A 17,500-nucleotide genomic window follows, 5' to 3' on the forward strand; every position below is an offset into this window, starting at 1 on the left:
CCGAGGATTTATTCACCATAATTTTTACATCGTCCATAAAATTTGCATGAGAATTGTTTTCAATTTTTCCTGTAAGTATAAGCAGTCATATTACTGATGCAAAAGTTTTGGGGGGTAAACAAGATGTTTTACGGGCGATGTAAAAATGGTGAATATGTTAACAACTTCTAATATTATTATTATTTTTTAATTTTACACTTCAAAAATGCGCGATCAACATTTGGCAAGATTTCTTTCGTTCAGTGTCCGTTCATGAATTGCTTTACGCTATTGTTTCCTTCTCTAATGGATTTGAAATACATTTGCTATACAGTCAGCCCTCCCTTAACAAACACCTCTTTAGACGGACAACCCTCTGGTGTTGGCCCCTGTCATTGTCCAGTCATTTGACTGTAACTATGCTCTCTATAAGACGGAAACCTCTCAAAGACGGACAACCGACTCTTTTGAAACCATTAACGGACAATTGAGAAGTGCTTTAGGTAGTGAAAAATACTGCGAAACGGAAATGTAGGTGCACTACATGACAGTATAGATTGCAAATAGGGTAAGCAAATTACATACCCAAATACAGTAGGCGTCTTCTTACAGCTCGTATCTCCTAAAGCCAAATGAAGAGAACGTCTTAACCTGTAAAACAAACAATCTTCTCGGTCTTTTAGATGAACTGTTTGAGCCTTGTAGGAACTTCAGAAAGTGACATAAAAAACAAACCGTTATAACGACTTAATTTTCATGATTTAGTACTTACGGTAATTAATGTACAGTAGAACCCCGGTAATTCGAATTCTGAAGGGAAACAAAAAATTAAGTTGCCATGTTACAACTACATTTTTAATCAAGAGATAGGAAATTTAGTTCGAGTTAGCAGGAAATTCGAGTTGTCCGAGTTCGAGTTAGCCGTGTAAAGATGATTGGAAAGTGGGTGAAACTCGAGGGAAATTGGACTTAGTTTAGCGTTACTGTTGCTGTTCAGTAGACGCCGTGAACGGCTACATGTATACGAACCACGTGTGATTGTACAATGAGAAAATGATTTCACCTTTCGAGTACATTATAGTTCAGTTTTTTTTATTGTTTTGCACAAGTGTAACAGATATGTATTTATCGCGAATAAGTTCAGCTTTATTTCCTTGTAATTACTGGCGCCACCTTACTTTGACTGTCTATTAGCGGGACACCTCAGTCCCTTTAATAGACGGAGAGTCGGGACGGGACCAGAAGGTATCTGTCTTAGAAAAAACTGACTGTATTATTATTATAATAATATTATTAACAATTATTCCTCGAGCCCGAATGGGCTCTGAGTCAATAGCCCATGATAAAATGTCGTTAGCTTACAGATTAAAATTTTTTGTTCATTTGTGATGCTACTTTGCAGTTTGTCCTGTTCCGAGGAATAAAGAAGAGGAGGAGTTTATTAAAGAGCGGGAAAGAAACAGAGAACTAATGGAAGAAATCGCCAGAGAAATTGAAATGACGTGCTTAGGTAGGTTAAAAAATGAAAATAAATAACAATATTAAAAACCTTGGATGAGCAAGTCCTTCCGCGCGAATTGCACACCCTTTTCAATAGTTTAACCCTTTGGGACAGCTGGGTGTGTTCTATATGGAACAATGCAAATTTTGCATATCTAAAGCCACTTACCCTTTTAGCTTAACCCATTTAGTTGTTAAGCAGCGAATCCAGGAAGTTATACATACATATACTGTCCACAGGTAGCCATTTCGACTCCTGATCATGAGGTTCAAGGTCCCTATACTAAAATTTCTTCCTACAGATAACTCACTCAGCCGAGGAAAGGTCGGTCACACCACCGGAATCATCGTCCCCTACTCTTTTCGAACAGTGGTGTGGGTTCTTTTAGGTTTCACAAGTACCAGATAACCAGCGGTTTTTCTTCCCTATCTGAGAATATTACAAATTCTAACCGTTTACAGATGTCATTACAAAGGCAGCACTTTCTCCTCAGTTATTCAATGACCCCCGGTGTTGGTCCGGTCAGGGTTTGAACCCGCGCCCTCCCTCTCAGCAGACCGGCTCTCTACCGACTGAGCTAACTAGACGGTGAAGGTTAAAAGACTTGGTACACTGCTACCTTATTATGGAAATCCTGACTAATCCCATTACAGTTATAGACCAACATTTTGGGCAAAAATCCACTGCCAATTTCGCTATTCTCCCGGACTAATTTTTTCAGTTTAAATTCACCTTATTCCGGAAAGCTAAATAGCCCCAATTCCGCGAGATGAAAGGCTATAAGTTGGACTAGATATGTAAAGGAATAAATGAGATCAGGCAAGAAAGCTTCCGAAAACGATTATGCTATTTTTTTTTTTCTAAAAACGCACAAAATTTTCGGAAATTGGAATTTGATGGTAATATTTTTGACAAATGATTTCTAGTCCATGAGTCATTTTGCGAGAAGTGGGTAAAAAAGCAATTTCGTAGCAACCTCTCATGGAAAAAAGTTTCGTCACTTGGTAGCAAATCAGAAACTTAGGGTGCGCTAAATTTTGATCAGTCCGTTTCCAAAGATGAGACTTGATGAGCGATATTTGGAAAAATTGGGGGCTTAAACGGTTGTGGATGAGGAGAAATTTTTCCCTTAAATAATAAAACTATATGCAAATTCGAAGCCTTTCTCTCAAGTTATTAACCCCTTTCAATTCGATCAAACTTTTTCAATTGATATACAATTCTGATAACAATCGATTTCGACATACATTTTAAAAGAAAAATCAACGATACAAAGGTAACACGATGTTTCGATGACTCCATGTCATCATTATCAAATGCGAAGAAAATTATCATGAATTGGTGATATATGCACCGCGTAGCCTAGCAACACGGTACTCAACAGGCCCTTGAGGGATGTAACATTTCTTGATTGGAGTATTGAGACCAACGTTTTCTGAATCAGTTTTAACCAAGAGATCATGATATCAGTTGTTTGAGCTCAAAAAAAGGCAAAATAAATAATCAAAATAACTGTTGAAAAGGGAATTCTTGTAACTAACCTCTACTTGCTAATTTGTAGACGAGTGTAAAGCAGGACTACATAACTGCCACGATGATGCGTACTGTATCAACACCAAGCGTTCCTTCACGTGTACTTGCAAAACAGGATACACTGGGGATGGTGTCAACTGTGCAGGTAACATAATATGGACAAAGACAAATAACTATTTGCAACACTTGTATTCAGTTGCTTTCACAAAAAAATAATGAATAATATATGCTACAACTGGTCGAGCTCGAACTGCATCCCCAATTAAGCACACAGGCTTAGTGCCACTCAGGCTGGGGAAACAAAAACTCTGACCAACAGACCTCTGAGACAGGAACACTGTATAGTAAGAGCACAAAGGCTTAGAGACAGAAACACTTGGGATCTATTTTGGATATAGCGTGCCGGATCATCTTCACTAATAACAAACTGCTGCTAGAAACGGTTCGGGCACAACATTCAAGGCAAAGAGATGGATAATGACCCTGGCTGGAGGTTTGACCTAAATTTGACCTAAGCGTACATTGAGACTAAATACATAACTTAAGGAACAGGTGCAAAACGAGGGGGCTAACCGTACAAATGTATAAAATAGGATACAATTCTGAAAACTAGCAGAGCTGAGCTACCAACAGAAATGAATGCGGTCAGACAGAGGCCAGAAAGAATAAATAAATAAAAAATAAAAATAAAAAAACTGCCCAAACATCTCTGAAGGGAAAAGAATGAGTGTAGGAAATGTTAATAGGAACCAAGGACTTTACAAGTTAATCGAAATAGGCAGCTCCTAAAATAAGCCCCCCCCCCCAAAAACAAAAAAAAAAAAAAGGAGAAAACCGAAGGAAGGTTGGTTCAGAAGCCTAGATGACGCACACGTGATATGTAATACCACAGGTATGGCTACCCATGGTGCCCCTGGCCTAACACCCAGGCCCTGCTGTTTCTCGTGCCGTCAAAATAATTATTTCTTATTCTTTTGCGGGCTCATTCGTCATAAAAGATATAACTTGCAACATGTAAAACTTTGAATAATTATTTGTCACTGATTTTTTTTCTGGCATTTTACCGTTGTTATAAGTGGCATGAATTGAATTAGTGTTCCTTGAAATTGCTTTATTTTGGAAATTGATTTATTCGTTCGTGGACTATTTCTACTACTCGAAAGCATTGCATTACTACTGATCCCTCATTCAATAGACATAAAAATCGAACTGATTCAGTTTGATAACTCAGCATTAACTCTTCATTTCCAGATATAGACGAGTGTGAAACAGAAAAACACAACTGTGACGTCACTAGATGGTGCTATAACACTAAAGGATCCTTCGACTGCCCTTGCAGGGAAGGTTATTCTAAAAATGGAGAAGATAAATGTACAGGTAACACTTCAAGATCCCTTAAATGAAAGGCTCAGAGACTTCGTAGCCACGTGTCTTTCACATCAATTTCCTTTGTTCGAAAGTCGTTTTCCACCAAAGTTGCCTTAATGTAAGTCGCGTTAATTTCCATACTACCTTTGAGTATCATAGAGCATTAATTTCCTGTATAATAAGGCGGGTATTTTATCGTAATTCCAATAAGCCATTTTCGACTTCACTCGAGCTTCTGTCTTAAAGCGAGGCGAAGTGCGAAGCCTTTTGATTAGAAAATTAATTTCAAAGGAGAAAGGAGTAAGAAAGACCTCGTTTTGAAAATAAGACTTTTTGGATATTAAAATATTGATCGCATAAAATGGCTATTATGGTAGCCCACAGTTATCTACCGTGAAAGAAAAACTTAATCAGTTTATTCAGTGCTTGACTTCTTAATTGCAGATATAAATGAGTGTGAAGCAGGAAAGCACAACTGTCATGCAAACGCTATTTGCAAAAACACTGAAGGATCCTTTGTATGCACCTGCAAGCCAGGGTATTCTGGGGATGGAGTTAACTGTGCAGGTGAAAACAGAGCGTCGGTGTTCTTCATAATATTTTCTCAATGAAATCCATTTATCTTGCATTAAACCCAAGTTCAGCCACAAGGTAGTAAGCTGCTTGGTACCTAGAGGCTCCGTTTGTTCTTTTAAGCTGAATAATAAGTATCGAAATGCCCTTGCATACTGCTATAGTTTGTGATTTGTAGAATCTGTATGCAATTTTAGCCATAAAAGTAACATGCTTGAGATCTTTAAGTCTTTTTTTAATGAATTATAATTGTCCCCATGCAAGATTGTGATGTCCGTACACGCATTCATGCTGGGTGAGCTTTCTGCATTTAAAATCAGATCAGTTTCGGTACACAATTCCGTCTTTTGTTCCTCACCACCTTCAGAGTTTTAGCGGTAATGTGTCTTTTTTTATTCCTCCTTCTGTTGGCAGTTTTTCTTCCGTTGGGAAGTCGTTCTCCATTCTCCAGTATCTTGCTTCCTTAGGTTTTTCTGATCCTCTATCTACACATGTGATGTTATTTGTTCATTTCTCAGCGCCCCAATATTTAGCAATAATCTTTTTGATTCTCAGTATAGCTAGAAAGCCCTCTCTCTCTCCGAGGCTCTCTCTCCCCTCCGACCGTACCCTGTTGGTAGTTTTTCTTAAGCTGGGAAGTCCTTCTGCATTCTCCATTATCTTGCCTCCTTAGGTTTTGCTAATCCTCTATCTATACATTTGATGTTATTTCTTCATTTCTAACCGGCTCAATATATAGCAATAATCTTTTTGCTTCTCAGTAAAGCCAGAAAGCTCTCTCTTCTGACGGTACCCAATCCTAGAAAATGAAAGGTTAAGTAAATCAGTTTTGATGATTCAGTCCTACACCTGATTTGCAGACGTAAACGAGTGTATAACAGGAGAACACAACTGTGATGCTAAAGAAAAAGACTGCAAGAACACTGAAGGATCTTTCAAGTGTACTTGCAAGCCAGGGTATTCTGGGAACGGAGTTGACTGCACAGGTAATTATATTTTAGTAAAGACCTGGATCGTCTTAATGCTAACCCTCCGACGTACACGCAAATTCAAACCCCCACCGTGGTACAAAGGCGGGGGGCGGGGGTGGTGGATGAAACCCCTCCCCGGAGTTTTTGATATGTTGCAGCATTTCCAAACGATTTTACCTTAAGTGGAGAGCCTTTGATATTCTTAAGAAGATGAGGTATATTTTATGGATGGTGGCGCTGCTGGAGGCCTGTGACGTCACCAACAATGATCGCCATCTTGGATTTTAACAAGAATAAGAAATCAAGTTAAAACCGCGAGAAATAGTAATTTTTTGTGCTTTACATGAAAAATAACACATAAATAAGCACTCGGCACGATTTTAGCCGCAAGATTTACTTTTATTGTTGAAAGAAGTCGAAAAAACATGTATTTTAACCCAAAAATGGCTTGACCGCCTGCTCGTTATGACGTCATATCTCGTAACCATAGCAACTGACCATCACTGAATTTGTCTCAAAAAGTGCGAAGGGTTGAACGAACAGCTACTCAAAACGTCACATGCTGATGTTTTATCCTCTAGGGAAAAAAAATCAGAAAAACCTTACGGAGGGGTGGTATCCACCCCCACCCCCCTCGTACGTCCGAGGGTTAAGGCTATTTCAGTATCATTTGTCTCGAGTTCACGCATTTGAGTCAGTAGAATTTATAAGAGACATTTCCAAATGCACAAATAAAAGTTTGAAGTCTAGCATCATCGACAAAGTGATCGTTGTCATAATCAGCAATTACTTAATGAGGGTAAGTAGGATGTGAAGAATTATGTAGAGTGAAGAGGATGTTATCCCCAGTTTTGTGGTGACCCAATAAAGCTCGATCGACCTTACATCTGATCAATCCACTGAAGGCCGTACTTCCTCCGGTAAAGGTAGATAGATAGATCGGTTTAACAAAATAATCAAATTGCAGCCGGCAGGCTAAATTGCTTAATTATTTACAACACCATAAAAGGTAATGGTAAAAGGCTAATTACCATTTTGTTAACGTATCGGTAAAGGAAAACGAGGTGTCCACAGAAAAAAATTCTAGTCGCGCGAGTATTTTCGCTACAAAGGCAAGTTATATATCAAATTAAAGCTAAAAGACTAAATTACCTTATAAAAGATTTTATTTCATCGAATTTCAAAAGGCGCTTAAGTTTTTTGCTCTCGAACTCAGAGGTATCGAGTTTACTGCTGAAGCTCCAGCCCTTTCGCTTTGTTAAATATTCACTTCCTTTTTATTGCATCTGATTGACAGATAAAAGACCTAAAAAAGGGTGTGAGGAAATTTGCATATGTCTCGTATTAGCGGAATTATTGCATTTCAAACTAAAAAGTCGAATCTCGAGCGCGATTTACGCAAAGAAACTGACATAAAATGAGTTATAAAGGGAAATTGGAAAATTCTTCACACCCTTTTTGAGTCTATATCATTATCCAGCATATCTGAAAGTTTCAAAGCGATAGCTTAAAACCCGTTCCGACTGGAGGTCGGAGAATTTTGATTTTTGCGTCTAAAATAGAGGGAGTGTCACGCAATAGACAGGGGCTGTCAATCACTTTTTGCGCGCAACTTATGGCGTGAAACAGAAAAGGCTCATTTTAGAGGGGTCAAAAAGCACTTTCTGATTTTCTTTTTCTGCCAAAATAAAATTTAGGACCCATTCATGCCAAAAATCCAAAAAAAAAAAAAACAAAATCGAGCAATGTACTAAAATTTTCATTTACCGAGACCTTAATTACGAAAAAGAAAAGAAAAATAATGTAATAAGACATAAACTGACATTATAATAACATGTTTGCACGACCGCACATGACTGGTATGAAGGACTTTTTGAAGCGGTTTGTGCGAGAGCGGGGACAAGTCGTGAACTCGATCTCTCATGCCTGGTATGGTAGTAGCCTTGGTGGTTCGGAGAAAGGAGGCAAGCGAGTTTGTGCCTGTCCGAGGATATACTATTAAACAGCTTACTGTAATACACTGATCGTTACACCTATCATAAAGTGCTGAGACCAAAACTGAAGTTAATAGTGTTCGTATGATTTATCAGGCGCCATTATGGACAGCGCTCTTTTATGTACACGCTCACTTAGATAGTCGGTTAGGTTATGGTGGAAAATCGGCGAGCAATATTCTAGTACGGGTCTTATTACTGTACGGTAGAAGTTCACAATATCTTTAAAGCTCAAGCTGAACCAAAAAAATACAAACGCGGGTGTGCTTGCGGGGAAGGTTATTCTAAAAATGGAGAAAATAAATGTACAGGTAACACTTAAAGATCCCTCATTTGAGACACTCACTGAGATACTTCGTAGCCACGTCTCTTTCACATCACTTAATTTCCTCTGTTCGAAAGTCGTTTTCCACTACATTCGCCTTAATTTAAGTCGCGTTAATTTCCATAATACCTTTTAGTATTATAGAGCATCAATTTCCTATAATAAGGCAGGTATTTAATTGTAATTCTTATAGTCCATTTTCGACTTCACGCGAGCTTCTGTCTTAAAACGATGCGAAGTGCGAAGCCTTTTGCTAAGAAAATTAATTTCAAAGGGGAAAGGTGTAAGAAAGACCGCGGTTAGATAATGAAAGTTTTTGGATCTCGGAAAATAATATTGAAATATTGATCGCATAAAATGGCTATTATGGTAGGCCACAGTTATCTACCGTGAAAGAAAAACTTAATCAGTTTATTCAGTGCCTGACTTCTTAATTGCAGATATAAATGAGTGTGAAGCGGGAAAGCACAACTGTGATGCAAACGCTGATTGCCTAGACTTTGATGGATTTTTTCTGTGCATCTGCAAGCCAGGGTATTCTGGGGATGGAGTTAACTGCACAGGTAATAACAGTACCTTGGTTGTATTTATAATCTTTTCCTAATCAACTCCATTTATCTCGCATTAAACCCAAGTTCAGCCACAAGGTAGTAAGCTGCTTAGTACCTAGAGGCTCAGTTTGTTCTTTTAAGCTGAATAATAAGTATCGAAATGCCCTTGCGTACTGCTATAGTTTGTGATTTGCAGTATCTGAATGAAGTCTTTGCCTTAAAATTAACATGCTCGAGATCTTTAAGTTTTTTAATGTATTATAATTGTCCCCATTCAAGATTGTCATGTCCGCACACGCATTCATGCTGGGTGAGCTTTCTGCATTTAAAAATCAGATCCGTGTGTGTACACAATTCCGTCTTTTGTTCCGCACCACCTTCAGAGTTTTAGCGGAAACGTGTCTCTTTTTATTCCTCCTTCTGTTGGCAGGTTTTCTTCAGCTGGGAAGTCATTCTGAATGCTTCAGTATCTTGCTTCATTAGGTTTCGCTCATCCTCGATCTAAACATGTAATGTTATTTGTTCAATCACTCACCGCCCCAATATATAGCAATATTGTTTTTGCTTTTCAGCAAAGCAAGAAAGCTCACTCTCTCTGTCTTTTCTCCGTCTGTCTGTCTGTCTCTGTCTCTCTGTCTCTCTGTCTCTCTACCGACCATACCCAATCCTAGAAAATAAAAGGTTAATTAAATCAGTTTTGATGATTCAATCCTACACCTGATTTGCAGACGAAAACGAGTGTATAACAGGAGAACACAACTGTGACGCCAATGCAGACTGCAATAACACTGAAGGATCTTTCGAGTGTACTTGCAAGCCAGGGTATTCTGGGAACGGAGTTGACTGCACAGGTAATTATATTTTAGTAAAGACCTGGATCGTCTTAATGTTAAGGCTATTTCAGTATCATTCGAGTTCACGCGTTTGAGTCAGTAGAATCCATGAGAGACATTTCCAAATGCACAAATAAGAGTTTGAATTAAATTGCCGCCGACAGGCAGAATTGCGTTGTTTTTGCGTTCAAGGTACGAGAACGCAACTCCTAATTTGTGTTGGGTGTTCTGTGCATTATTGGGTGACCTGTGCAATTAATAAGGGAGGTTTTTTTGAGATTGCATTTTTGTTCGTCGTTGTCGACACACATTTGCCTCGCTTTGAGGCGCTTGCTTAAGGTTTGCCTTACTTTGACGCGCTAACTCATGTGGTGATTCTTGTGTCCTCGGCGTTCATCCTTCAAAGGTTTGCTAAGGTCTGATATTCTGTCTTCGTAAAGCGTTCATCTTTTAAAAAGTTTGCTGAATCTTCGTAAAGCGTACATCGATCTGTCATTGCTGAATCGTCCAAAGCGTTCATCTTTCAGGAGTTTGCTGTTAAATTTTACTTTGGATTAAGCCTTCTTATTTTTCAGCATGGTTCGTCACTGTCTTTGGAAAATGTCTGCGAGTCCTGGTGCATGCATCAAACCGGGTTTACTTCGGCGGCCGTTATGCCACAAAGTAAATTTACCGAGTTGTGTAGCTCGGCAGCCGTTTTGTCACAAAGTAAATTTACGAGTTGTGTAGCTCGGCAGCCGTTTTGTGCCACAAAGTAAATCTACCGAGATGTGATGCTCGGCGGCGCCATTTGACCATGACTTGTGATATTTTCGGCACCAGACAAAGTACACTTTAACTCTATGTTATTTATTAGGAAAAACTTATAAATCAGCCCACAGTAGCGCCACTCTCGAGTCACTGAAATCAACACGCTCGACCAAATTACTGGAAAAGTTATTGACGTGAGCCGCACACACGTTCCATTGAAGGCTTTGATAGGGTTAGTGCGAAGTTTGAATTCAGATGTGAAAGCTTTTAAACCAGTAAATTCAATGTAATTCATTTTGTCAACAAGTTGATGATTGGATGCTGTTAAAATAACAGAGAAAATTATCCGAAAAAATTTTTTTGAAGAAAGAAAAAGAATCCCGGGTTAAGAACTAATCGGCCTTTGAGAAACTGCGCCCTGTAACTCGCGCCAGTAAAACAAAATGTTCCATTTACACGTCCGACGCAATGGGCAATGTCTCCTCCGATTAAAAGCACTTGACACCGAACCATACGATATCTTTTGAAAACGTTCTTAAAATGATACACAGTTTAAATAGACGTTTCGCTGTACGCAACCCTTACGTTCAAAATATGCCATAATCATATTTATCTACATCGCAACCACCCTTCCGCCTCAACAAACATATCGAACGCACTCTCCTAAGCTCCGATTACCCCTAGTTTAATACAATACTATAAAAGGTATGAAATAATGTTAAAATTCTAATTACAATTTTCTTAATGAGGAAAAGTGATACTAAAGAACTGAAAAAGAGAAGAAAAATATCGTAATACTAATAATAACATGTTTGCACGACCGCACATGGCAGCTGGTATGAACGAGTTTTTGAAGCGGTTTGTGCCAAAACGGGGCAAGTCGTAAACTCTCTCTTGGCTGGTATTGTAGTAGCCTTGGTGTTTCGGAGGAAGCAGCTAGCAAGCGAGTTCGTGCTAATCCGACGATATACCATTAAACAGCTTAATACACTGATCGTTATGCCTATCATATAAAGTGCTGAGACCAAAACTGACTAAACAGTGTTCTTATGATTTATCAGGCGCTATTATGGACAGTGTGCTTTTTTTGTACACGCTCACTTAGATAGTCGGTAAATAGGCTATGGTGGAAAATGGGCGAGCAATATTCTAGTACTGGTCTTATTACTGTACTGTAGAAGTTGACAATATCTTAACAGCTTACGCCACCTCTCTTTAGCAGAACCAAAAAATACAAACGCTTATTTGCTTCCTTAATAGTTTCATTTATATAAACGTTCCACTTGAGATCGCTAGACAGTGTTATACTTAAAATTTTGACACTATTTACAAGATCTAGCTCCTTCTCGTCGACCACAACAGGGTGAAGACGTGTTGGTTCTTTTTGAAGTCGATGATCATCTAGTTTCATCTCCTTGCATTTACGTCAGCATTTAGTTGCATGCGTTGCTCACCTGATCTGTACTCGACGGCACTAACTGCGCTTTGAATGTTACCCTGTGCACCTCGCGGGACCAACTCAGCAATAGTAGAGAGATTAAGCATCGCGTTTATGCCAAATGGCAAACGTGAGATTCAAGTTGAGAAATTATCAAAATGAGAAATGAGCAGATAAAAACAGCTTAAAACAATTCTTATGGATAGAATTGATGTGAACCTATCGATTTTCATGTAGTTAAAATGAACAGTAAACGACAAGTAAAGAGGAAACTTGGTCACGTGGTACAAATTCATGTTTGCCTTTTGCCGTAAATGCGATGCTTAATCTGTCTAGTAAGTGTCATCAACGTACTTCCATATGTCTGCATAGGCGTACGGGCCGGGGGGGCGAGGGGGGCTGCAGCCCCCCCAAATTTTGGGCAACTCAGATTTTTTGGGCAGCAAGAGAAAATTTGGGCAAAGCCAGGTTTTACAGACGTTTCCATGTTTTTTTTTTATTATCATTATTTTGAAGAGATAAATATTTTATATTTTAATCTGACAAAAATCCTGACGTCGGCCTAATAATCCAGTTACTTTCTCTCGAGACACTGGTTGCCTAGCATGTGATGAGTTTCTGGTTATTAGGAAAGGGTCTCATACGTTACATACATACATACATACATACACTTTATTGATGCTCCCTAAGTGGGCTTTTCAGCTCAATAGAATAAAAAAAATACAAATATATAAATTAATTGAGAATGTAAATACAATAATATTATAATTACAAAATATATATCAATAATATAATATATCAACTTAATAAAACATTTGCAAGATGACGTCTAAAATTCCTGGGGCATTTTAAGGACTTAATGTTATCATTCAAGGAGTTCCAGAGTTTGGCTCCTCTGAAAGCAAAGGAGCGCTGCCCTGTTGACAGGCGACATAAAGGTATATCCAAAGCACCAGATGATCGAGTTTGTCTATTATGGACTTGAGAACGTGATTTAAACATATCAGCAAGATAGTCTGGAACAAGCTTGTTAATACATTTGTGCATCATAGTAGCGTCATTTAGAATGAGTTTCTCTCTAATAGGAAGCCATTTCAATGATCGCAACCCATCCGAAATATGGTCATACTTTCTTAGTCCCAGAATAATTCGCCCAGCAAAGTTTTGGACTTTTTGTAACTTGTCAATATTGCTGCTGCTGGTATTACTCCAGACAGTTGAACAATATTGGAGTTTACTAAAGACAAATGAATTTATTACTAACAGAAGTGTTTTCCTATCCAGGAGGTGCTTGATTCTGTTAATTTGGTACAATTTAAAAAGGCATTTAGAGGCAATCTCAGTGATATGTTGGTTATAACTGAGGCGTGTGTCGAGAAGAACACCCAAGTCCTTAACGACAGGCACAGGTGTTATTTCCTTGTCAAAAAGTGTTATACTGAATGATGACAGTTTCTTTAAAAGTTGTGGTAATCCAACAGCTAGAACCTTAGTTTTGTCCGGATTAATCAAAAGAGAGTTTTTACAGCACCACTGAGATATTCTCGTAAGATCTTCGTTTAAGGCGAGGATGGACGTGGGTAATTCGGCAGGTGAAAAGGACAAATACAATTTACAATCATCAACATAGGAGGCAGATAGACAACGTTTAGGAACAGAAAGGAGGTCGTTAACATAGATTGTAAACAAAACCGGACCTAAAATAGAGCCTTGCGGAACTCCGAACTCAAGTGGGAGTACTTTAGAAACTGCGTCACCAATTCGAACGCACTGTTGTCGGTTAGAAAGGTAACTCTGAAACCAATCCAACGCACCCTGGGAAAAAACGAGATTTTGTAGCTTGGATAACAAGATGTCGTGTCGAATACTATCAAATGCTTTAGACATATCTAATAAGACCATGATGGAAACTTTCTTGTTATCCATAGCCTGGAGCAACTGATCTGTAACGTACAACAGAGCTGTTTCTGTCGAGTGAAGCTTTCTATTTCCGCTCTGATGTGCTGCCAGTTTATTATTTCTAATTAGATGCTCCATAAGTTGTCCATGTACCAACCTTTCAGTGACTTTTGAGACTATTGGTAATAATGAGATGGGGCGATAGTTGTTAGGGACATCTGGATTACCGCATTTGAGAATAGGTGTAACCTCTGCTGTTTTCCATGCACGTGCAAATGTGTTGGTAACAAAGGAGTTATTCACAATGTGGGTAATTGTTGTTAGCGTACTGGGTAAACTGTCTTTAAGAATTCTAGAAGATATCTTGTCCATTCCAGGAGCTTTGTTAGATGGTAGGCTTCTAATCACCCTTTCTACCTGATTTTCCGTGACTTGATGGAGAACGAATAATTCGGGGCTAACGTCGGTGGATATGTGTAAAGGAGTCGGCACATCCAAATTTACATTAAGTCCATGATGTAAAGATAAGTCCCTGGCTTTTTGAGCAGTAATACTGCCGACGGAAGTGAAGAAATCATTTAATTCGTTAGCTAACCCAGTGGGATCCTCAGAAGCCATAAAACTATCTTGTTGTTTACGTGGTAGACACCGGTTAATGATTTTCCAAATTGAGTTAGAATTTCCATTGCTATCCAGGATCTGAGTCCTGACGTGAACTTTTTCGGCCACACGAATCTCCCTTTTCACTTCTTGACGAAAAAATCTGTATCCGTTCCAGTGGAAAGGGTCATTTGTTTTTCCCGCAAGTTTGCGCCATTGGTCGCGCGTTCTCATTAGTTGACGAATTTCTGGTGTTATAAAGGGGTTAGGTTTAGATCTAATTTTAACCCTCTTGACTGGAGCATGTTGACTTAGTACTTCCAAGAACAGTTCGTTGAATACATCAACTTGATCGTTGAAATCGTCAAATAGGCTTATTATGTGAAAAGGCGCATATGACAAATCACGTAGGAAATTGTCGGCGCTGTAATTAGTATAGCTTCTAATAGTGACGTAACAGGGCTTGATCCTTGGCTTTTTTAACTTCAGCGAGATGTAAACAAGATTGTGATCGCTAATAGTTGACATAAGGACGTCGTTTGAAGCAATTAGTTTCTCATTCGTGGTCATCACAACATCGATTAACGATTCCCCATTCTCCGTGGCTCTGGTTGGTTTATTGATTAATTGGGTGAGGTTAAAAGTCGAGCAAAAATCGTTTAAAGCACGGGATTCTGCGTTATCTTGAAGGAGGTTGCAATTGAGGTCACCCAATATAATGACATCAAGACCTGACAGGAGGGATTCGATAAGACTGTTGGCAAGATCATCTATAAAATTTAATGGAGTACTCGGTGGTCGATATACTGTGCAGATGACGAATGACTTATAACAGCGACTTTGCACTTTTAGCCACAATTGCTGAAAGTTATTATCAGAAACTGAGGATACATTCTCCAGTGATGAAACTTTGTAGTTTTTCTTAATGTAAACACATAGTCCGCCGCCAGGTTTGTGCGGGCCACGGTCCTGTCTATACAAAGTGTAGCCTGGAATATGAATGCTCTCGTTGTTGACTGAAGAATCCAGCCATGTCTCTGATATCGTAAAGATGTCGAAATTATTTGAGACAACGGAATCCTTTAGCAGAGTGAAGTGTTCCCTGGACTTCAAGGAGCGGATATTTAAATGAGCAATCCTGATGTTTGACTTCGTGTTGCAAGGAAAGCTAATATTTGTGTTCGTCGATGTAGATGAAGAATTAGAAGTAGAGTTTGGTCCAGGATGTGGATGAATGTCGCCGCTAAGATTGTTTTCCAGGAGAGATGGGTTAAATGACGCTGTTCCGTTAGCTGAGTACAGAAGCCGTCTTCGGAGAAACCGCCTTCGCTTCATTCTTATGTACCATGATTTCAATCCAAAATGGCGGATTCGGCAAAAACTACTAGGATCGAGATAAGACATCGAAGAAGGTTCTGGGGCGCTTCCCGGTGTGTCAAATCCATGCCCAATTGAGGAAAACCGCCAATTAGAGTAGTGGCTTAGATTGTTCAAGCAGCTGAACAGTAAAAACACGAGGAAAGTGAACATAAGAACGGAGCTAAAAATTAGTTGACCGAACGCCATCGCTGACCGCTGACCCCCGAAGATTTACATATTTATAGTTTTTTACTGTTGAGCACTGTACTGCACTGCACTAACTGGAATGGGCTCTTTCCAGTCGTGAATTGATTAGAATACACTTCTGCATATCTTTCTAGAATCATCTCCCGCTTGTAGAATAGTGTATGGCAGATAGCATCAGCAATGGGTCTGAAAATGAAGAAGTGGCTGACTAGTTCTCAGTTCGATAACGGCCAAACATCAAGATTTTACTTTTTTACCATATTTCTAACGATAAAAACTTCATCCCAAAATATCCCAATAACACTCTCACAGTTTCCGTTTTAACTTCACGAACATCGAGGCGACTATTTGAGGAAAAAGCTTCCGTGAACGATTTTGTAAGAACAGTTCCCTGTGCTGAGAAATGTTACTGCAAGTAATATAGGCAATGGCCGTCATTTCGTTGCTGTGACAACTCCGATGTCATTGCATTCGTGATCATGACAAATTTTCATCTTTATCTAATAAAACTGTGGTGGCAATTTTTCCAAATGTTTGTCTATGGCGACGTATAGTAGTTATGCCCAGAATTGGGATGTATTGACCCTGAAAAACTGTTACAGTATCGAGCCACCTTCATATGCCAGTGCGGCCTATGTTGTTGTATCGTATGGCCCTCGTTTCTTTTCGACCAGTCTTGTACGTTTCGTAAAAATTCGGGCAACTTGCGAGAAGTTTTTGGGCAAATGGTTTACCGCCCCCACCTGGCAAAAAATTTCCCGTACGCCTATTTATGTCTGCACTGGAAACCCTGAGGAATAGCAATGGGCCTAGTTTGGTTCCTTGAGACACAACATCGGGCACAGGGCCCCACTCAGAAAAACAGTCTCCAGACAACTTAACGCGTTGTTGTCTATGCGTTAAGAAGTCGGCCACCCAGAGGGCAACAGCGCGAGGAATAGGTAGGCCGAAACCTTTGCGCACAAGCAGGGTGTGGTCGCTTAGATCGACGGCCTGCCTACAATCGAACAGGACCACTCTCACAGCAGCCCAAGGCCTGTAAGTGGCTTGTAACGAGGTATGTAGCATAGACGTAAGGGCGTGTAGGGAAGAGGACGCTGGATGCAACCATACTGTTTTGTATCAATCACCTCTAGAACCGCAAGGCCGACATGGAGAGCGACGATAATGTTACATATTACAGGGGTTACGAAGATCGGACGAAGATGTTTGTTGATGTCGGTAACAGGTTTTAGCTTGGGGACAGGCACTGCATCGGCCATCTTCCAGGTCTCCACGTCTTTGCTCCGCGAAACTGCTGTTTAGCACAGCTGTAACTGAGCAGGCAAGGATGTCTGCATACTCCTTCAACAACCATTTGGGTACACCATCGTGTCCAGTCGCCTTCTTAGGATTAAGCCTTTTTAAAGTAGAAAAACGGCGGGCTTCGAAAGGGTTAGCGGTGAGAAATCTTCATTGTGTGACGGGAGGGATTCAAGCCTTTGGAGGGACTCCATTGGTTGTAGGAATGCAGAGTTGATTTGTTTGGAAATCTCTCAGTGCTCAGACAGAAGAGTGCAACCCTCGATCTGTAAGTTGGCAAACAAGGAGTCTGAGCCTGGAGCGAGGGCAATGCCAGC

At 39.7% G+C, this 17,500-nt stretch overlaps 1 protein-coding gene across 1 annotated transcript in view; it reads left to right on the forward strand.

The window, feature by feature from the left end:
- LOC140945210 (uncharacterized) overlaps positions 1 to 17,500 on the forward strand; it is a 23,647-nt gene that overhangs the window by 241 nt on the left and 5,906 nt on the right. Inside the window, exons 2-8 of the mRNA XM_073394260.1 lie at positions 1,382 to 1,489; positions 3,042 to 3,158; positions 4,265 to 4,390; positions 4,826 to 4,948; positions 5,815 to 5,940; positions 8,685 to 8,807; positions 9,524 to 9,646. Of these exons, the coding sequence (XP_073250361.1) occupies positions 1,382 to 1,489; positions 3,042 to 3,158; positions 4,265 to 4,390; positions 4,826 to 4,948; positions 5,815 to 5,940; positions 8,685 to 8,807; positions 9,524 to 9,646 (846 nt within the window). The remainder of the gene's footprint in view (positions 1 to 1,381; positions 1,490 to 3,041; positions 3,159 to 4,264; positions 4,391 to 4,825; positions 4,949 to 5,814; positions 5,941 to 8,684; positions 8,808 to 9,523; positions 9,647 to 17,500) is intronic.

The sequence above is a fragment of the Porites lutea genome, chromosome 8, assembly GCF_958299795.1.
Source record: "Porites lutea chromosome 8, jaPorLute2.1, whole genome shotgun sequence".
Taxonomy (NCBI): Eukaryota; Metazoa; Cnidaria; class Anthozoa; order Scleractinia; family Poritidae; genus Porites; species Porites lutea.